Below are 23504 nucleotides of genomic sequence, written 5' to 3'. Positions count from 1 at the left end.
CTCAGATTACCTCATGTGCACATTGTTGGGACGGGAGGATCCAATTGCATCATCTTCAAAGTAGACCTGCTGGTAAGAGGGTAATTTCTGTGGAAACGAGGGGGATAGGAAAGACTGAATATAAATAACCCCCTCATTTCCACAGAAATTAGTAAGAGGGAGTGCTCAACATTTCACCTTTAATTTAGACTTACTGGATAGCCTTGACAATGATTTGACAATGTTCTGACCCACGGATCCAATATTTTCCTACAATTTACAGTGGTTCAAAGAGAAGTATGTTATAGCTCCTTTTTTCCATTAACAAGGGCATGTTCACTTTCATACTGGTACCTCAGCGCAAGTCACTATTTTTGTATCACACAATACAATGACATTGGTCACTTCTATGTTGAATCTTTTTCCTCAATGCAGTTCATACTGTCCCTGTTCCTCCATACCACGCAATGTATCAAGAGGAATACGGAGCAATGTATCAAGAGGAATACGGAGCAATTTGTCCCTGTTCCTCCTCCATACCACGCAATGTATCAAGAGGAATACGGAGCAATTTGTCCCTGTTCCTCCTCCATACCACGCAATGTATCAAGAGGAATACGGAGCAATTTGTCCCTGTTCCTCCTCCATACCACGCAATGTATCAAGAGGAATACGGAGCAATTTGGAGCACTTTCAAGTTGGGGAGCTGGGAGATTTATCTTTTTCTTCCTCCATCAGCAAAAAGTGTAATTCGTTTAACACCAACACAAAAATTGTACTCACTCTTAATTTCTGCCCAGTTTAAGCTGATACAAGATCTATGCTAGCTTTCATAAAGCACTATCTACATGTACTATAAATAAACCTTAAAAGGTTTTGTATTCAAGTTGGGGAGCTGTGGAAACACTGTTTTAACAAAACAATTTTCCTCCATCAGCAAAAAGTGTACTTCGTTTATCACCAACACACACATTGTAAAACCAAAGTACTCACATTCTTAATTCCTGCCCACTTTATGAAAGCTGAATAAGTTCTGTGCTAGCTTTCATAAAGCACTGCTCAAGCACCATCTAACAAATAAATCTCAAAAAGTTCCAAAGTTTCGTAATCTACATTTATTCTTCAACTTCACTTCTTGAGATTACCACTACAATCAAATTGGCAACATACTAGGTATCCCGAAGTTATAAAAGAGAGTTGGTTTTTAAAATTTATTTATGATAAATGGACATGAATAATAAAACTTGACACAAACATTGACGCTGTACTATTAAAACCAAAAGCAATGGAGTTGATGAGGTGAAAGATGAGGATAAAAAAAATGTCTTCTAAGTTATATGACAGTCATAGTCTCTATATATAAACTTGTACACAACATTCAGGTAGAGTCTTTTGTTCAGCTCCCAGAATATTCTCACCATGAACACTTTCAAGCTGCTTTCTGTGTGCCCTTCTTTCCAATGAGAGATTTGTGAATGTGTGGAATGACACCTAGAGGAAACAAATATCAATATAGTAAATCTACCCAATTAACACAAAAAATACTTTATGTGAATTACCTGTACTAATGCCATGCAAGTTCATTCACACCCATGGTTTTCATCAGTTGCATGTATTTTTTGTAGGTCAACCACAAGAAGCATCGTGTTTGTAATTCTAATGCCCATTAAAATGTACTTGGGTTACCTCTTATTGAACATGCATTATTATAAATTTAACACAGGTTACAAGAGTTGAGCAATGTTATCGGTATATTGCAATATATCCACCGACATAAATATATCGCATTATGAAAGACATAATTTGAAAACATGCCCTCGTACCAGTAATTCAGTATGTTGTTTAATTTGCAAAATACTGTTGACTACCTCGATCTTTAATACGGGAAACCAATATAGATTGCTAAATGGGGAACCAAATATGCTAGATGAACAGTATTTTCAGGAAGCTTTAAACAAGTTAAAATTCAAAAAGTAAAAAGAGCCGATTAACGCCAACAAATGAAAGTCGGTTGCTATAAGTCTCCCGCCGTTGATTCTCGATTACAATTATCATAATCAATTTATTTGAAAATAAAAACACGTAAAAAACATAACTTAGTATGGCTTTACATAAATTTTCTTCCACCATGCAATACCTATCCGAAAAATAATGTCTGCAGGGGTCAACATTAACGTTTGTCCGGTACCAGTGGAAAAACATTTCGGACAAGCAAGTATTGATGGGCACTTGTCCGATTGGACAAGTGCTTTTTTATGTAAAGAAGTCTCCAAATAATTTGGTGAAAAGTTTATCTGGAGTTCAGAGTCGGAAGTAATGCATGAAAAATGAACTTCGATCCCGATATCAATCGATATGTAAATTAGCCGAGTCACACTCGATCGGGATCGGTGTTCACTTATTGCGTACTACTTTCAATCATCCATGGATCTTATGAAGTCATTAATTCAAGATCAAATTTAGTTTTATGTGTTTGTTGTTTTTATCAAGAGAATAAGATCAAAAATCAATCAAGCGAATTTTTTTTCGGACATGTGAAGTTGAAGTTAGGGCAAGTAAATATCTTTGTCCCTTGTCCGAATGGACAAGTAGGGAAAAAAGTTAATGTTGAGCCCTGGTCTGAAAAAATATTTCCATATCCTTGAAAGTACACATAATCAAACGTATTTTGGGTTTGTTAAGAATAAGGAGGGACCAGCAATGAAAGCCAATCTAGACACGTCTTAAACAGTTTGTGTTTGAAAAATATGCCTTTTATTACTGTAAATGATTTTCTCAATCTTTTCAATTATTTAATCAATTATACATTTTCGTTTATATCTGATAGCCGTTTATAATAAATTCCTCATTTCTTACCACTAATAAAGCCCTTAAACTGTAATGAGTACATAATTCTAAATACATTTCTCTTTTTAAATACATATAAAAACAGATTTTTTCTTCTTGCACTATTCTGGAATTAGCTGCTTGCATTTTTAACAATTAGACTACAAACTTGAACTTCCTGTTTAACTATGGACAACAAATACAAAGTTGTTAAAAAAAAATAAGAGTGAAGGTTTTATTCAATAATTGCTAAAAAGACCTGGTTATTTATATGGAATTTGAAAAAGGTAATGTTACAATATTTAAATCAAATAGCAATATATAACATTATCATATACCCATCAATGTATCGTTCTTTGATACTGTGGATTTCACTGTGTGTGATCCGGTTTTCCGGATCACCACACTGTGGTTTTCTGATTCCGTATCAGTATCCTCTGAAACTGATGCCGTCACAATGCATCAACGCAATGTTATTTGTGGAAATTTTTTACCGCGTCATAAACAAAACTGTACACAAAATATAAATTCACTGTATGTCTATTTTTGATAATTTGGATTACATTTATTATCTTATAAATGTGGATTTAAAATGCATAAGAGGGTATATAATAAATTTATCATTACTACAGTAACTTGGTCCGAAGAGTTGGATCACATCTCGTTGACAGGCGCGGATCATCAAATCAAACTCGACGCTTCGCTTTTCGTGTGATCTGATGGTCCGCGCCTGTCAACGAGATGTGATCCGACTCTACGGATCAAGTTACTGTGGTAATAATATATATATATCATTCTTGCTGACAATACCCAATCCTACAGATCATATGCTCTGTAATCTTATTTCATAGAATGTCACAATCAATTTAATCAGCAATAAATAACTATCATAAAACCAATCAATTTTTGTAGCGAAACATCACCCTAGTGTTGAAAAATCGGAAAAACTTCATAATCGATAATCGGAAGAACTGTTTCGATCAATGATCGATATAATTGGTATTTACATGTAGTTAATAAACGTTTATTATTTTTGGGTTTTTATGGATATGTGCAGCATACACACTAGCTGGTGTCACTGAATTCCCACTTTTTAATGTGGAGTCCACCCTTACTCTCCCCTGCACATGTCTAAATATAAAAGCGGGATTAACAGTCAGATAAATCTCGAATTAGATATTGATTAGCGTACAGGCGACAATCGATTATGAAAAATAGAATCGATAATCGTTTCATCACTACACACAACAAAAAATATCTACGAGAAATTTTTCTAAATGCGACATTCTCCAACCCCCAATAAAACTCTTCTCATTTTGAACTTTCATGAATGCTCAACAAAAGTAGTTCCAATATCCAACTGAAAGATGACCTATCACAGAAATTAAACTTACCACCACCGGCGATTGTTGCTTTGATTAAAGAATCCAACTCTTCATCTCCTCTGATGGCAAGCTGCAAGTGACGGGGTGTGATACGCTTTACCTTCAGATCCTTACTGGCGTTACCTGCCAACTCCAGCACCTGCAGACATGTACATCATCAAATTAAAAGAATTCAATCTATTAATTATTAGTGTCATTACTGTCTATGCAGAGAATACATGGGCTTGATATTAGAGGCAAGTGATTATATACCAATATATATATATATATATCCCAATTCAAGATACACCTAACAATACAGGCATTGTAATATTTGTAAAAGACTGAAGTATACACAGAGTTGGCAAAAGAGAATAAAAAACTACCAGACATTATGTCCTGTTGATTAGGGATATTAAAAATCTACCGGACAAGTTAAAAATTTATCGGACAGATTAAAAAACCCCAGATTTTGCACCTTTCATTTTCAAGCCTTTAGTGTGACAGTTCAAAACATTAATTTGTTTTTGACCACATAGGATTAAACTTTCTTACCAATTATGCTGTAGTTTGATTTTCATCATTAATTATATTTATTCCAAAAGTATTTTGTAAACCAATGGGGAGGGGGATATGCAATCATGTTGACAAGCTGTTCAAGCACCTGTTACACCTTCAAATGTCTGAACTATGGATTTTTCAACATTTAGATAGTTTAAATGATCAGCAGTAAAATGACAGGCGTAATATCAAAGGTACATGCACTGAGTGAGCTTATGATTTCTGGGAAAGCAAATTTGTAGTATAAAAGCTAGTTATCTATACCAGACCCAATTTTTTGATTGCATAAAAGCCAATATATGATGCAGATACAATTCTTTCTTGTCTGCTAATATCTACCAGACAATTTGTCAGACAAGACTAAAGTTTTACTAGACAAATTGAAAAAAACCCGATATCCAGTAGTCTGGTGTCTTTCACCAACTCTGTAAACACCCAAAAACTGTTTAAAACTGGAAATTGGAAAATGAAATTACCAGAGATTTCTCCAGGATTCGGGGGAACTACCCTTTTAAGGGGAATTATGAAAATAAGTTTGAATTATTGGGCTGCCATGTGCCAGGTAGACCTGTTATTAGGTTTTGGTGGTTTCAAGTCCCAGATTAAATAAAATCATGGCATCTTTACTACCCATGGTGTGGATTTACAGAAACTGCATTTAACAAAGTCTTCTGAATAAAGCAAAACAAAGGAACCTCAATTGAAAGATCTAGAAATATGCAGTCTCTACACCCTTTTCAGCCTGACTGGGACTCCTTCATTCAACGATAGGGAAAAAGAAAAAAATTGGTGGGGAATTTTTATCAAGGGAAGAATGTTGAATTCTTCAAAGTGAATTTAGTCTAGATTAGTTCCCAAGTACAAATAAAATGTATTAAAAGGGTGGCTTGAATGTAAATAATCTATCAGTGCTGATACTTTTGTTATCGACTTGTTAGTGCAAGCAATACGAATTGCTACCAATGCAGAAACCTGCCGTGTATATTAAATGTAAATCATGCTAAGATAAGGGAACATTATTCAATGCACATCAAATGTCATTTGATTTATTCACATTTTGCTAATATATTGTAAATAAAACATATACTTCTTTTGTTACAATTTTATGATTAAATATAATATCGAGATATACATGTTGTATTGATAGTATACCAAGATAAATACGGTATTACAAGTTATGCATTGTTCCCACCCTACTTGATACAATTGAAAAGTCTCAAGTTTCCTATCAAATAAAATGTACATTCCCTAAACGAGTTCAAAACAAACTTAAACACAGCCTGACATGTATTTCCTGTCATTTAATATTACACCGATTCTCAAATAAACTGTACGGAACTGCTTCCCAACCATTGAAAATTTATTCAAAAATAGTTTATTTTTGTTGTACATAATGAATGCTGCATTTTTTCCAGTGTGAAAATTTCATATTCTTGGAACACAAATACTTTCGAGATCAACGTTTGTAGGTATTGTTTCGATTTTTCCTACGGTCTGAGTCGGTGAAACATTTGGCGCTCATTGCAAATACTACAGTGCATCCGCCATATTGGAATTTTAACCGCGAAAACTGAAAATGTAAACAAACACATAAAATTTGAATTTCTCGAGAAAACTGAATGAAACAGTTGGCCTTTCTGAGCGAATCATACAAATCTATAATCTAAGCATTAGAAAAATCAGGACCCAGCACTATCAAATAAGTATTTCACGACTTTCAAGCCTAGCAGAGCGAGGTACCCTAAATGTTGACTGCAGTAGGAACATTCAGATCACAGATTTCGTGTAAAACACAAGGAAAAGATGTTTAACGTGCATTGAACATACTTCAGCTGTCAAGTACTCAAGAATAGCAGCACTGTAGACGGCAGCTGTCGCTCCAACACGTCCATGACTTGTGGTCCTGTTTTTCAAATGTCTATGAATACGTCCTACGGGAAACTGCAAAATAGATGCACATTTATCATGAATGCATAGAGAATGTGATGTAAACAAGAGATCGTTTAATGAAATCTGTACTTTCATATAAAAGTGAATATACCAACCTGAAGACCTGCTCTGGCCGAACGAGAGACTGCCTTGGCCTTCGCTTTTCCGGAATCTTTACCTGCTTTACCTCCTGCCTAAAAATAAACACCAGGGTTAAAATATTTTCCACAGAAACCTTCATCACGTAGGCTGCCATTAATATAAAATGCAAATATAAATAAATGAACACTCGATGGCTTGAATTTAATAGGATATTCAACGATTTCTCACCATATTTGCTGCCTGATGAAATCAATCTCAAACCGACGCTAACGAAGGCCGCCAAAGTATATGCCAGTTCAAGGTCACGTGATAAAATAAACCAATGGGTAAACTGCAAATGAAAACAAAGGAGTTCTGTTTCGCTGAGCGATTTTGAACATTATTCAGTTAAAAACACTTTCCGGCTTAGATATATGAGCTACTATTTACGTCCTTTATTTGATTTTAAAATGTTTAACATACGACTGTAAATATTCGTGCAAAGGGAAGTAATCCTTATTAGCAATAGTTTTATGGTCTATTTCATAATTGGTAACAGGTCGTTCCGGCCCCAAAAATAATCCGTCCCCTAGTCGTTCCGTCCTCAAGTCGTTCCGTCCCTAGTTGATCCGGCCCCAGTCAATCCGGCCCCAAGGTTTATAAAGCTTTTACTGTCTTCTTATTTACAGTTAATGCTATAATTTTCATCCAAATATCAATATAATTATATTGTTTGTAGTGATTATAACCATGATTTAGATTAAAGATTTGTTTGTAACATGTACATGTGCGTGACGTGTACGTTATCTGTTTGGAACACAACGGATACAGACACTTAAGAGTTCTAGAATTTGTATTTCTTTATATCTTTTTTTTTCAATTTGTAAGTGATAATTGTTATATGTTAAAGCAATACAAGATGTAATTAACTGGCGGTACTTTTAACTATCACAGTAGTCTGCACCAATATTAACACCTATCGGCATGACTAATATAATCCTCATACCTACACATCTCATTTGTTTTAAAATACAATGTATTACACATCATGTAAATTTTGAGTATTAAAAGTATGAGGAAATAATAAATAGCAAACGTGCCACTCAAATGAAATTTTGATAATGAATTAATTGTCAATACAATTGTCTATGTTATTCTATTTGATCTTTTATTTTGAATTAAGTTGACTTGTATTGCTTTAACTGAAATTTGATGAATTGATACATTTTTTATTTATCATATTAAACAATGTTTCATCATTTATAAAACATAAATGTACTTCCCACCCCATTACATAAATTATAAACAGAAAATATCTATAAAACGTATATGGGGACAGGCTGACTACGGTAATTGTGGCCGGAATGACTTGGGGCGGGATCGACAGGGGCCGGGTCGACTAGGGCCGGATTGACCGACATTCTTCATATTACCCAAGTATAGTTTGTTTTATTATATATACATAATCAGGTAATATATTACATATAACTAAATGATAATAACATTTATTATCATGAATATATATACATCAAGTGTTCATACATATTCTAAAGACCTATGTTCCAACAGAGACGTAGATATATATATATATATATAGAGAGAGAGAGAGAGAGAGAGAGAGAGAGAGAGAGAGAGAGAGAGAGAGAGAGAGAGAAGAGCTTACGAATTCGCGATATGCCAGAGGCCCATGCAGCTAAATGAAAATGAATGATAGGTTTAATCACACATTTCTTTTTCGTCGATATGTATTAATTTAGACAATGATTGTCACTGAATGGAATTTTTGGAAATGAATTGCAATTATTCAAATTTATACATTGGTACAGAAAATGTAACCTCGTTAAAATGTAATTTTAAAGCATTTTACTTTCATTGATTTTTGTAATGCGTATTGTGTCAGCGAGTAAAATCGTATTGATAATATTAATATATTCGACTCCAATGATTTAGTATACTATGCTTAGAAATGAATCAATGCACGTAAGAGAGATAGTAAGTACAAAAGTTCAAAAACATTTTCTTCTTGGTAAAAGGGTATCAGTCACATTAAATGATTGATTTAAATAGAAGAAGCATTACTGATTCTCCTAAAGGAGCATGGGTACGATTTGAGCTGAATATTGTCAAATTTTATTTTTCCATTTTTATTGTTTACAATGCTTAACTAAAGTATTTCTAATGGTCAACCAAAATTTGAATATCAGTTGTTGAGTTACAAGTGAGTTACAGCACTCATAATTTGAAGTTATGTAAACAAGGCTCGTGTCGTGTGTTTTTGTTACTTATAAATTCCTTGATAGAAAATAGCATGTTTAAAATGAAATGAGATGTGCCTAACACTAGAAACTATTTAATTGTGTTCAGAATTAACTTGTAAATTAAAAAAAAAGGTTTGCTTTAAACGGAATTTTTACTAGTATATTTAACCTAAGAAATACCTTAGTTAAGCATTCTACACATTAGAAATGAAGAAAATAAAGTTTGAAAATTTCCAGCTCAAGTTCTGTCCATGCCCCTTTAAATATAAAGACAGAAGATTCATGTTTGAGAAAGATTTTCAAATGCAAGCTTATAAGAACTGCTATGTTTAACGAGCTATTTCATATACACGAATTTAACTTTGAGGTAATGAAAATTTAAAATGAACGGCAAAATTTTCTCCATCTATTTTTGATGCGCGAAATTAACTTTGGGGGCAATGAAAATTTAGAGTTTGAAATGAACGACAAAATCGTCTCTGCGGTGTAAAAATGTATATATCTAATGTATATATCTTATTCTAAACGATTTACACGATTGTAATATAGTATATCTTTTCTTTTTCTTTATTTATTTATTTATTATTATTATTATTATTATTTGTTTCTTTATATCATGCTTTGTTTTATTACATCAAGGTTAGAACCTCCTAAGATGTAAGAATTTGTATTCGAAATCATTCATTCCGCAAAAATATAATAACAGACATTACAAGACCACCATCATATTACTCTTTTGGAAAACGATATATCAACGTTATTCATACAAAGCTAAGATACAACTGTATACTTAATTATGATCTTTATAAACGAAATATTACACATTTTCCGTTTTGTACATGTGGACATATTAATGAAGATGTATATCATCTCTTCTTTTTTTTTTTTTTTTTTTTTTTTTTTTGCTTGTAAAAATTACTTCAGAGCTAGAACTAATCTTTTTAATCGCCTTTTCATGCTTGACTTGGTTAATATTGATACAAAATTGTTATTATGCGGTAATGTTTTTTTCAGTTGTTCATAAATTTATAGAAGAAACTTGTAGATTCGTTTAATCATTGTACATCTTTTACCTGTTAATTATTACCTTGCATGACATATTGTAATATTTTAGGAGAGGGACTTGTAAGTTGTCAGAATTTGTTCCCAATCCTTTTGATTTCAGCAATAAAAGTTCAAAACAAAACAATTCGAAAGGGGGGGGGGGTGAACATGCAGTGGCGGGTCTAGAGGGGGTTTGCAATCCTCCTCCCCCTTTTGATTGAGCATTTTAACAAAATATTTAAACACCTTATTTGGAGGGGCAGGTGGAGAAGGTACAAACTTGGGTCACCCCCTCTCCTTTGAAAATTTTCTGGATACCCACCCCTGTGTATGTAAATTATCATTGGTGGATTTTGACATCTTCATGTATGAGATAATTCTATAGCTGTATATTGACACGCCGATCTATTGTAATCACTGGGCGCATTTGATTTGTTCACACCGTTGCACACCTGGTGTAATGTTAAAGAGGTATGCTACACCAGAGAAATATGACATGGAGGAAAAATGGAAGATATGTACAACAATATTTTGAAATAGAAAACTTTCAAATTTACTTTATTTAGTCTAAAAATGCAGTTTTAGTAGAAAGTAATCTGAATTTTTTTTTTTTATTAAAAACCCATGGCGCACTCGATATCGCGATATACAATGACAATGATTTATTTGCACAAGCACAATAACAATTACTGGCAAAGACACATATTATAGATTATATCACAGAAACAATCATATTCAAAATACAATCAGTGATTTGAATGTATGAATATGGCACCAGATAAAATCACATTATGATATATCACAGTGCATATAAGGTGTACATGAGATAAAGGGACCATAATAGGTATATAGGAATAGTATATGGAATTACAAAACATGTAATAATTAACATTGGAATTATCACATTATGAACAGGCGAATTTTACGGATTGAACTTGAGACTTTATTTTTTTTCATTATACAGGTAATTAATACATCTTATTTTAATCCATAGTTATATATAAATTCTTCGATGAAATCAATTTATAGATTACGTAACTTTAGTGTCCGTGGATGCGTGACTTTTAAAAATCTGTCCGTGATTCTTCTGTGTTTTGAGTGTATTTTCTGTGATTCCGTGATTGTCCGTGTTTTGACAACATCCCGCGAATATGCCATGAATCAAACTGTCATAGATATGTACAACGAAGTAAAAAAAAATCTAGACTCTTTTGTAATTAAAATTTTACTTCTGAACATTGTTTATATCATGAATCGATGTGTAAACTCTGGACATTTTACTCATAAACTGAACAAAACGATTGTAATAAATACCATTCGAATCATAAACAATTAACAATTTACAACATGCGCCAGAACCGTATTACTCAAAACCGACGATAATATCTGCAATTCCTGGATCTGCCTCTGAAAAATGCTATAAATGAAGAATGACATTTGAAGTACATGCTAAATCCTATCTTGAAACTGTTCAATAAGTCATATACTTGGTCTCTTATCAATATAAAATATGTATGCTTTTATTCAAACATTTGAACTTTTTAAATTTATTTAGAAAGGTTAACGATTATGAAAATGAAAAAAAAAAAAATGAAAAAAAAAATTACACATTACATACAAATCCGTTGTCTATACAACTCTATATCGGATTTATTGAATTTGTGACAGTTCATGCATTACATATTTTGACACCACCCCCTGGAATATCTTACAATGACTCAGTGTTTATATAAGATTGATAAACTTTTTTTCTAATCTATAAAATTGTATAGTATAGAGGAAAAGTATGAAACTACAAGTAGAAAACTTATTCATTTCTTCTTTAATGAAGTTTTCCTTGAAAACTGGTCAAAATCATCCTTTGATATGCTCCTCATAAAAAAAAAAAATTGGCTGATGACCCATATTTTTGCCCTTATGATTAGTAAGCTTATTGTCTTTTTAAAATCATTCTTTAATTTGGATTAAAACTCTATTGTAGATTTTTTTTTTAACCTTTATATTGCACATTGGAAATTTCCCTTTTGAAACCAACCCCTCCCCCCCCCCCCCGGCTGAAAAATCACAGATGATTTTCATTTGTTTCTTCTTTTTTTTATTGACTAAAACTCATTAATGCATGCTTTACCTTATATCAAAATTTGAATAAAATCTCTATTGTAGAAACGAATTAGGTCTATCACCCTTATAATTGCACCTTATAATCAAGTGCAGTTTGGTGTAGTGTAGCATAATGGACGTTGAACTGCAACATCAGCTGAGGGGGATCCTTTTTGGAGAGGACCTCTTAAGCTTGTTTTATATTGTTTGTTGATGACTTTGATGCAGTTAAAGTACAACAAACGATTACTGTCTAGTATAATATCCTCCATTGTCTAAAATTGTTTATTTCTAACAAGAATGTATTTCAATGTGCATGTATAAATACCTACATACAGCTGGGGAAAAATCAAGTCGTGTTAAAAAATATTTGCTGATATTTTGGCGCCGAATTGTCGTTGATGATTGTACGAAATATCAATCGTTTTCATTTATTCTTTGAAATACATTTTTTTTAAAAACCCTTGTAAATGATGACGTACAATATACTGGAATCATTCTATTATATATGTTTTACAGATAAAAGAACGCGGAGAAAAAAAGTCTGCAAATTTACCACCTTGATTACCATTTTTCAGCCATATTGAATTTTTCGGTGCATTCACCAACGCATGCCCTGGACAGGGTGAAGGTGAACATCTTTGACCTTGATTACGGAAAAGTGTACGCATGGTAGTCTATGGCACGCCAAATTCACAAAAATGAGCTAAACATAGTTTCACAGTTGATAAACTAGGTTTATTGACTGTAAACTATAGTTTACGGACCGTAAACTATAGTTAACGACGTTAATCTATATTTCACATCTGTACACCATAGTTAACAGATAATCTATGTTTCACAAGCGTAAACTATAATTAACAATGAAAACAATCATTAGCGATTGCAAAACATATTTTATCTGATAAATATGGTTTCACGATTGTTAACTACGGTTTACAAGTCTCAACTATTATTAACGAATGTAAATGATAGTTTACGGTTTGTATTAATGCGCCGAATTCACAACAAAGTGATAAACACAGTTTTGTTTATATAGTTTATGAGTAAAAATGGCAGTTAGCTATAGTTTACGATCAAAAACTATAATTAACGAATGTTAAACATAGTTTATCTGATAAATATAGTATCACAATTTGTGAAACTAGGATTAACAATTGTGAACTATAGTTAACGAATGTAAATTATAGTTTACAAATGTGAATCTGTATTTATCAGCAAAATCTATTGTTAACGTTTATTTAAAGACAGATAAACTTGGATTAGCATTTGTAAACTATAGTTTACAACCGTTAAATATAGTTTTACGGATGAAAACTATAGTTAACGAATCGTTAACTATAGTTTACAGTCGATAAACCTAGTTTATCAACTGTGAAACTATGTTTAGCTCATTTTTGTGAATTTGGCGTGCCATGGTAGTCAGTGTAGACAAATCAAGTGCGTTAATGTTATTCATGATCTTGTTTATTTCACATTTTCCACCTCCAATAATTAACCGAAAAGCATGTACAAATGATGTGTATAATACAAAACATGAAAAAATCTTTATGTGAAATTTGATTTGAAAGTCAATGAGAATTCGATCACTATATTGCTGAAAATTTCTGAATAGCGAATATCATATTTTATACTGTTATCTCGACCAAAATATGTCCATGCTTTTTTGGTGATTGAAACGCAAATATAGATCATAAAACAACCATAAATATATATATCATAATACAGCCTACCAGTGAATAAAATCTTTTGTTCTCTTCTTTGGATCACACCTTTGACAAATATCAGAGAAAGGGGGAGGGGGGGGGGTCTCGACCCGATGTGAGGTTTGTTTCTTATTAAAAAAAAATTCTGGCTCGCTTTCGCTTGCCAACTTCATAAAAACTCTTACATAAGAGAATTAAGGACCCCCCATCGATATTTGATTATATTTTGATAGAGTTGATCGAGTGATGATATTACGTATACTAGCAATGAAATGACTACATTGTGTTACGTTTATGTTGACATATTCATAATCCACGAAAGCCTATCACATAAAAAAATAAATTCTCCTTCCACTGTCTCATAATTACGAGATAATTATCTCATAATTACCAGAAAAGATAATTATCTCGAAATTACCAGAAAAGCTTTCGTAATTACGAGATAATTATTTCAGAATTACAAGAAAACATCTCGTAATTGCGAGACATTTTTCTCGTAATTACGAGAAAATATATGTATTGGTCAATGATATCTTTCTTTATCATTGTTTTTAGTGCTGTTTTGAATATGAGAAATCACGAAGTATGCCAAATAGCTCATTAGAATACTGAGTTAAAGTTGAAGTATGCCAAATAGCTCATTAGAATACTGAGTTAAAGTTAAACATTACAAAGGAAAGAAAATGACGATTTATTATTGTAAACTTCTGCATCATAAACTAATTAACTTTTACAAGTTTCAAGATAATATAAACTAAAAATAAAGTTAATCTATCATAATGCTTAGAGTAACTGTGTATGAAAGTTCAAGACTCTTTCGAGATTAGAGCTCTCGTTGAGTGCACACTGTGATGGTACATATTGTTGTTTGGCACATATTATCCTCGGCGACGATACATACTCGTATGCAGGTACCCGGTACCCTCACGGTACATATTGTCGTCCGATGGTACATATTATCACCGTGTATAATATATCATAATATATATGTGTCGAGACATGGCATATTTTTTGCATCACAGTACTTCCATACTGCTGTCGGAGACAATAGTCCATTGGAATGTATTGTCACCGGCCACGACAGACGGGAAGGAAATGTGTAAGATTACTATAGGTACCTTAGCTGTGGTTAGATGCTACGAAAGCCTTTTGAGTTCATTTTCGTTACTGAAAAAAAATCACGTTATAACGCGAAACTTTCTCGAATGAACGCGTATTTTTTTTGCATTATAACGCGAAATATTCTATCTCAATATAGTTGTGTAAAACAGGAATCCGTGATTAGTACAATGAACGAAGACTAACGTTATGCATTTATACGCAACCTTAAGGTAACTCCATACTCGCAATTTTATTTGATACAAGTTTAAAAAGTGTATTTATTTCCATTTATTAGAGTTAAATCTAATAAATTATCAAATAAAATATATAGGTCATCATTCACACTTTTTAAGATCCAAGACATACTTAAACAGAATCATATATCATCGTCGGAAATTTGCGATTTTCTTTAAACAGTGTTAGTGTCACCAAAGTTTTATTATTTTAAAAATGGTTATGACGATACAATAGGATTCATAACAAATTCATGAAACTGTTTCTTCACAAAAATATGCAAAATGTCTGTAAAAAATAAAGGAAATCTATCACATAATAGACTTGATATAGAAATCACTGAAAACATAGTTTTTGCCCTTGGATTCAATGTTTTGAAACATGCAATTGATTATTAAACTTTAATTTAGACTTTTGAAATAGTTTATTTTGAACAAGATTTTTTTTTACAATAACTATCAAAAAATATTCCAACAAAATTCATGTTCCTATCATGCATAAATCTCAATAAATCATTGATTTTGCAAAATCTGACGACATCAAATGAGAGTGGAATTACTATCATATATACACACGGTAGCTCGCCTACATTTTATACACGCATATTTCAGAATGTTTGGCATCATTATATGCTATCAAAGATTTATTTAATGCAAAGTATAATTCATACTTGTATGCAAGGTGAAGATAACGAACAGTGATCAATCTCATAACTCCTACAAGCAATATAAAATAGATAGTTGGGCAAACACGGACCCCTGGACACACCAGAGGTGGGATCAGGTGCCTAGGAGGAGTAAGCATCCCCTGTTGACCGGTCACATCCGCCGTGAACCCCATATCCTGATCAGGTAAACGGAGTTATCCGCAGTCAAATCTGTGTGCCAAGAACGGCTTAACAATGCGGTATGTATTTGATTAATACCAGTGTTGCTAAGCTAACAACAGCTTTTAATACGGGGGTTATAAAATTTTGTTCATTGAAATCAAGCCTAAAATGTTACAGATTTTCAAAGAACTATTGGATTATCAACCACTAAATCCTTGAATTTATGTTATGTTATTGAGTAAACCATGCTTTATCTACATTTACTTTTGATTCATGCAATAACCCGAAAAACTCCTCAGAATATCTCTAGAAAGCACTTGGTGACCTTAGTCATTTTCTTCCAATAATAGATGAATCCACACTTTTCAAAGGTTATGTCCCTTGGCTGTAATCTTTCGGGAAATCCCATAGAATTCTCACAACGACCTTTGTAACTAACTGTTTTATAATTTTGCCATTTGATATGGATTTGCTTTGGTTTTAACATATTTTATTGTCTAATAAGATTTCTCCTATGTGACAATTAATAACACGAAATATGTACAACAGAATCAAAGGTCAATAAGATAATCTTCTTAAAGCAGTCAAATTATATCAAGAGATATGCATATACAAAATTACAAAGTACAACTGGACAAGTCTATCTTTATTTTTCTTCATTGTAATGAGCAAATTATTTCATGCTACTTTTTTTTTTATATTGAACGCATTGCATTCAATCCATGAATTCGTGGTTATAAGCAAAATCTACGCTTTATAACCTAAAAGTGTCGCTATAACTCGTAATTTCGCGTTAATTCGCGAAAGTTACGCGTATATTTGCGAAAGTTTCACGCTATAACGGGAAAGCTACGCGTTTATTCGCGAAAGATTTGCGTTATTTAGCGGAAGTTTCGCGTTAAAACGCGAATATTTTTTTCAGAAATGAAAATGAGCTCAATGGACTTTGGTAAGATGCCGGGTTGTTTAATGCGAATAAATATTTGGAATTCTTTTTGCGATTCCAATACCATGGAGGCTGTAGTCGGTTTTTTTTCTCAATCTCATTAATCAAATTATTACATGTTTGATTTGTTTCATTTTATATATTGATTTCAATTCAACATTCAAATATTCATATCTAGTGTGATCAGTCATCCCAAAAATTACTTTGTTAAACATCACTCTGCTTCCACGCACAAGTATTCTGAAGTTAAAAAAAATATATGCTAGAATTCCTCATTTACAATATCTTCGTGGTCTGTCTTCTAACAGTTTGTTGGAATTCCCATGGGCATGAATTGTGCTCCTTTGTTAGCTGATCTGCTTTTATAACCATATGAAGCAGAATTTATTCAAAAACTTCTACGTGAGAAGAAAAAGTCTCTTGCTCTGACCTTCAGCTCGACATTTAGATATATCAACGACGTTTTATCTATTAATAAACTTTCATTCATATGTCGATTCGATATATCTCTGCGAGCTCGAAATAAAAGACACCACAGAGTCGTCCATTTCTGCTTCATACTTAGATATTTCATTCAAAGTAGGTATTAACGGCAAACTAGCAACTCAACTTTATGACAAACGGGATGATTTAAGCTTCTCCATCGTCAACTTCCCATATTTATGTAGCAATATTCCATTATCACCTGTATATGGTGTTTATATATCTCAACTGATTCGATACGCAAGAGATTGTTCTGCGTATAGTCAGTTTTTAAATCTAGGCAAGCTACTGACAAACACGTTGATGGTACAGGGGTTTCAACAGTCTCGATTGAAGTCAGCATTTCGCAAATTCTATGGTCGTTATAACGATCTAGTTCGTCAATACAACCTATCATTGGGTCAAATGCTGGCTGACGTGTTTCATACCGATAGTTAGACCGTTCGTGGTACACTGATTTTGACTACGGATAACTCCGTTTACCTGATCAGGATATGGGGCTCACGCGGGTGTGGCCGGTCGACAGGGATGCTTACTCCCTCTAGGCACCTGATCCCACCCCTGGTATGTCAAGGGGTCCGTGTTTGCCCAACTATCTATTTTGTATTGCTTATAGGAGTTATGAGATTGATCACTGTTCGTTATCTTCGCCTTTCATCAGATAAAACTGCAAGTATGGAGTTACCTTTACCCAAAATTTAAAGTTATCTCCCTTTGTTTTGTCAAATGAATAAACTTTTATGAAAATTCATATACATATCTATATTAACACCCAAAAAAAAATCCTTTGAAAATGATAACTTTTAAAATTTGACGAGAAGGTAGGCGGTAAAACAAGACTATCGTTCGCAGTTCTTTTGGCCAATGCATGACGCTCAATGACAAAGTAGTCACATGCAATAATATCGCTTGGGGACCTAAATAGTATTCTTCTATACAGCAATTAGGCCCCAAGCGATCTTATATACAGGGCATTTAATTAGGTCCCCAAGCGATACAAGTGCCTGTCATAATATACTACTCAAAATTTGATAAGGATCACTAGGTTATATATGTGTAATTTACCACTAACATAACAAAAGACATGAATTTGAGTCAGAAACGTGTTTACTCAGGTTATGAATGGAAATTCATGAACGGCATGAACTTTTATCAATACGGAATGCTTGAAATCTGATAACACCAAAAGGCATTTCATTACAAAAAGTTAACAGCAAGTCAGAGAAAGAATTACGCAGTTTTTGGGGATAGTCCATCATTACACTTAGTCGATGAAGTGTCAATACCGGGTATAGCCTCCCTTTGCATCAATGACGGCTTGACAACGTCGAGCCATGCTGTCAATAAGCACCCGGATGTTTCCAATGGGAAGGTTGTTCCACTCTTCCACGAGGGCGTTTCCGAGCTCTGCCAAAGTCGTGGGTTGTGCTCTACGGCGTGAAAGGGCAACCTGCAGCATGTTCCATACATGCTCAATCGGATTCAAGTCCGGCGAGCGCGCGGGCCAGTCCATACGGACAATTGTCTCCTGCTGAAGGTACTGCTCCACCACCCTGGCGCGATGAGGACGGTCGTTATCATCCATCAGGATGAACTCAGGGCCAACAGCACCAGCGTAGGGTCTGACGTAATCATCGAGGATCTCATCCCGGTACCGCACCCCCGTCATTGTTCCTCTCTCCAGGACATGAAGATCTGTTCTTCCATCCCTGCTGATTCCACCCCAGACCATGATGGAACCACCACCATAACGGTCATGTTCACTGATGTTGGCATCATGGAAACGTTCACGTTGTCGTCGCCACACTCGGTGCCTCCTGGCTGTAAAGTCCAAACAATACCTGGACTCATCGGTGAACAGAACTTGAACCCAATCGTTCTGTGTCCAAGTGACATGATCTTCAGCCCAGTCCAATCGCTCCCGCCGGTGTCGAACAGTCAGAGGGACTCGAACACATGCCCTTCTCGAGTTGAGACCTGCATTGTGAAGCCGATTCCGTATCGTCTGAGTGGACACATTCACCCCCGAGGCGTTCAGGGGGTCGTTACGTAGGCTGGTTGCTCTCCAGAAGGGATGGCGTCATGCCTGAAGAGCCACAAAATGGTCTTGGCGTTGGGTAGTCGACCTCTGACGACCACCCTCATGTCGGTGTGCTGCTGTACCAAAAGTTTGCTGTTGGTTCCAGGCCCTGTTTACAACGCTCTGGTTGACGTTTAGTGTATTTGCAACGTCACGTTGTGAATAGCCAGCGTCAAGCATTCCAATACATCTGCCCAGTTGTTCTGTCGTCAGGCGACGCCTTACACGTTGAGGGGGCATTGTGTTGATAAACGTAGTGTAAACACTCAAGTGAGTTTGAAATTTTAGAAAGAATCAGACACCGATGCCTTAGTGTATATCGTGCAATGGTAGCAAAAGCATAAACTGTGATGAGAAACGCATTTCCCATGAAATGAAATGCACGTGCAAGTTTGTTGAAGACGTTTTTTATTTCACTTGGTCACGATATTGCCAGTTATGCAGTTATTAATTTTTTAAACAGAAAAATATCAATGATCCTTATCAAATTTTGAGTAGTATAGTTTGGGTTCTTTATTGTAGCACTACCTGCCGTGAATGAAGATCTCTATCTTTAAGATACTTCTTATCCGAAAGACCCGTGATCCCTCACTTCTAAAGCTAGGTGTTTGGGGAAAGATCGGTCACTACATATGTTAAACGCCTTAGGTTTGACGCGGCACCGAGTTCGAGAATCAAGGTCGGGACCTCTCGGTTTCGAAGTGAGCGCCCTAAACACCACCAGGTTAATTTTCCTGCAATCACCTGTTTCTCCTGGCCTGCTCAGATTACACCGATGAATCGCGTGCCGTAATATACATGTATGTATCAACTAGTGACCAATGTATTCTCTTGAATAAAAGATTCATTTAGAACAATTGAACAGAGTCCTCCACAGCTGCATCGTACTTGGATAGTTATTGAAAATGAATGTTAACAGCAAACTAACAACTCAGTTTTTTGTTTTGAGTCAAAAACTTTCCGACCGCCAAAAAACTGTGTCAATGTTCTCTGCTTCTATCTAGAACTACCATTTAAGTATTTATTTGTTTCTGAGAAAATCGTTAGAATGTTGATACAAGTTAAGTGACAATTCATTATTAATAAAGGTGTTACCTATTCGTTTGAATTTCCCTTGTGTTGAGTTTCATCGTCATTTTTTCCGGGTAATAGGTCATGCTAAAGTAATATGAAAGGTAAAGATAACGAACAGTTATCAATCTCATAACTCCTATAAGCAATACGAAATAGAGGGTTGGGTAAACACGAATCCCTGGATATACCAGAGGTGTGATCAGGTGCCTTGGAGGAGTAAGCATCCCCTGTCGCCCGCCACAACCGCCATAAGCCCTATATCTTGACCAGCTAAACGGAGTTATCCATAGTCAAAATCAGTGTGCCAAGAACGCCCTAACAGCCGACATAAAACACGTCAGACAGCATTTGACCCAATGATAGGCTGTATTGGCAGAGTAGATCGTTATAACGACCATATAATTTGCGAAATGCTGATTTTGAACGAGACTTTTGGAATCCCCGCACCATCAACTTGTTTGTCAGTAGCCTGCTTTGATTTAAAAACTGACCATACGCAGAACAAGCTCTTGCGTATCTAAACAGTTGAGAGATATAAACACCACATGCAGGTGATAATGAAATATTAACACATAAATATGGGAAGTTGATGATGGAGAAGTTGAAATGATCCCGTTTGTCATAAAGTTGAGCTGTGAGTTTCCCGTTAATATCTACTTTCAATAAAATATTTAAGTATGAAACAGAAGTGGATGACTCTGTGGTGTCTTTTATTTCTAGTTCAGTGGGATATATTGAATCGACATATGAATATTCTAAAGAAATTTTTAGTAAATGAATGAAAATTAGATAATATATCGTCAATATATCTAAATGTCGAATTGAAGTTCACAGGAAGAGACTTTTTCTTCTCATGTAGAAGTTTTTGAATAAATTCTGCTCCATAGGAATATGAAAACAGGTCAGCTAACAAAGGAGCACAATTCGTGACCATGGAGATTCAAAGAGACTGTTGGAAGACCTGATTACCAATGATCACGAAGATACATGCAAGGTGAAGATAACGAACAGTGATCAATCTCATAACTCCTACAAGCAATACAAATTAGATAGTTGGGCAAACACGGACCCCTGGACAACCAGAGGTGGGATCAGGTGCCTGGGAGGAGTAAGCATCCCCTGTTGACCGGTCACACCCGCCGTGAGCCCAATATCCTGATCAGGTAAACGGAGTTATCCGCAGTCAAAATCAGTGTGCCACGAACGGCTTAACAATCGGTATGAAACACGTCAGACAGCATTTGACCCAATGCGAGGTTGTATTGACGAACTAGATCGTTATAACGACCATAGAATTTGCGAAATGCTGACTTCAATCGAGACTGTTGAAATCCCTGTACCATCAACTTGTTTGTCAGTAGCTTACCTCGATTTAAAAACTGACTATACCCAGAACAAGCTCTTGCATATCGAATCAGTTGAGATATATGAACACCATATGCAGGGATAATGGAATATTGCTACATAAATGTGGGAAGTTGACGATGGAGAAGCTTAAATCATCCCGTTTGTCATACAGTTGAGTTGTTAGTTTGCCGTTAATGTCTACTTTCAATAAAATATCCAAGTATGAAGCAGAAGTGGACGACTCTGTGGTGTCCTTTATTTCGAGCTCACAGGGATATATCAAATCGACATATGAATGAAAGCTATCATTATTAATAGACAAAACGTCATCGATATATCTAAAAGTCGAATTGAAGGTCACAGCGAGAGATTTTTTCTTCTCACGTAGAAGTTTTTGAATAAATTCTGCTTCATATGAATATAAAAACAGGTCAGCTAACAAAGGAGCACAATTCGTGCCCATGGGAATTCCAACAGACTGTTGGAAGACCTGATCACCAAAGACCACGAAGATATTGTCAATGAGGAACTCTAGCATATTTTTTATTTCAAATTCAGAGTATTTGTGCGTGGAATCAGAGTGGTGTTTAACAAAGTAAGTTTTTGAATGACTGATCACTAGATATGAATATTTCCGTTTTCCGTTTTTGTTGAAGAAGCAACTGTCTATGATGTCAAAAAGTTTAGTCTTTAATTTATCGTGAGGAATGGTCGTGTGTAGTGTTGAAAAGTCATAGGTTTTAATGCTATTGATTTGGGAAAAATTCTGTGATTTCAAGTTTACTAAAAGTTCTTTAGAATTTTTTAGAATCCACATTTGATTAACACTACTTCTGGCATATGTAGTCGCACAGTAAGTTTGAAGTTTCTCCTTCACAGCTGTTAACATTTTCGGGAGGAGCAAAGATAGGGGCTTGGTAGAGCACTTACTGGATCCAGCAATGTATCTTTGTTTGTAAGGGTTTTTATGTAGTTTAGGAATCCAGTATAGGTACGGTAACTCATAGTCATTCGACCCATTGACTGGAATATTAAATGTGTCTAAAACTGAAGCATGGTTTTGAAGAATTTCGTCTTTTGAAAGGGCAGTTGGAGTATAAGTATGATTACCGAAAGTGGAATTAATGCCAAGTTCGTTTAAAATACAGTTGTAATAATGAGCCTTACAAACAAAGACAATGTTGTTACTAGTTTTGTCAGCTGGAACCAAAACATATTCCTCATGTAACCTATCTAATTCTTTTATCACTTCTGGTTTACTAAACACAGAAAGATAGATGGTACGTACTTTTGTTTTCATGTGTCTAATGCGGGATTTTAATATCCCTCTTATGCTTTTAACCCATTCTGACAATGTATCAAGTTCTTCTTTTTCATATTTAGCCCATCGTCTGGCATAATCTTCGACAGAACTCATAATAGAGATGAAGTTCTGTCGCCAATTAAAAGACGGAGGTTCTCTGTATTTAGGACCTTTAAGAATAAGTGATTTGAGGTCCTCATTTTCAACTATATCAACATCACCAGTAATAACATGTCCAGCTGGACTGTAGTTGAAAGAA

The 23504-nt window shown here is 34.6% G+C and overlaps 1 protein-coding gene across 2 annotated transcripts; it reads right to left on the bottom strand.

Annotated features, from left to right (window-relative positions):
- Nucleotides 1-1074: 1074 nt before the first annotated feature.
- On the bottom strand, nucleotides 1075-7346 carry LOC125670526 (histone H2A.V). 2 transcript variants are annotated; one of them, XM_048905736.2, is made up of 6 exons: nucleotides 7224-7346; nucleotides 6990-7092; nucleotides 6776-6853; nucleotides 6558-6671; nucleotides 4200-4329; nucleotides 1075-1470 (listed from the first exon to the last, which is right to left on the bottom strand). In XM_048905736.2, the coding sequence occupies exons 2-6, from the start codon at nucleotides 6990-6992 to the stop codon at nucleotides 1409-1411; spliced, it is 387 nt and encodes a 128-aa protein (XP_048761693.1). In that variant the 5' UTR covers nucleotides 6993-7092; nucleotides 7224-7346; the 3' UTR covers nucleotides 1075-1408. The 2 variants fall into 2 exon arrangements, with proteins under 2 accessions (XP_048761693.1, XP_056020160.1); XM_056164185.1 differs by lacking the exon at nucleotides 7224-7346 and having other exon boundaries at nucleotides 1075-4329; nucleotides 6990-7110.
- Nucleotides 7347-23504: the final 16158 nt, after the last annotated feature.

This window comes from Ostrea edulis, chromosome 4, assembly GCF_947568905.1.
Source record: "Ostrea edulis chromosome 4, xbOstEdul1.1, whole genome shotgun sequence".
NCBI classification, from domain to species: domain Eukaryota; kingdom Metazoa; phylum Mollusca; class Bivalvia; order Ostreida; family Ostreidae; genus Ostrea; species Ostrea edulis.
Note: the sequence above shows the minus strand (reverse complement) of the source record. Positions and strands in the feature narration are given on the sequence as shown.

Coding starts and splice junctions, on each gene's coding strand:
- LOC125670526 (XM_056164185.1), bottom strand. Junction 6,672..6,775: donor CGGCCAGAGCAGGTCTTCAG/GTTGGTATATTC, acceptor TCTATTTTGCAG/TTTCCCGTAGGACGTATTCA. Junction 4,330..6,557: donor TTGAGTACTTGACAGCTGAA/GTATGTTCAATG, acceptor ACATGTCTGCAG/GTGCTGGAGTTGGCAGGTAA.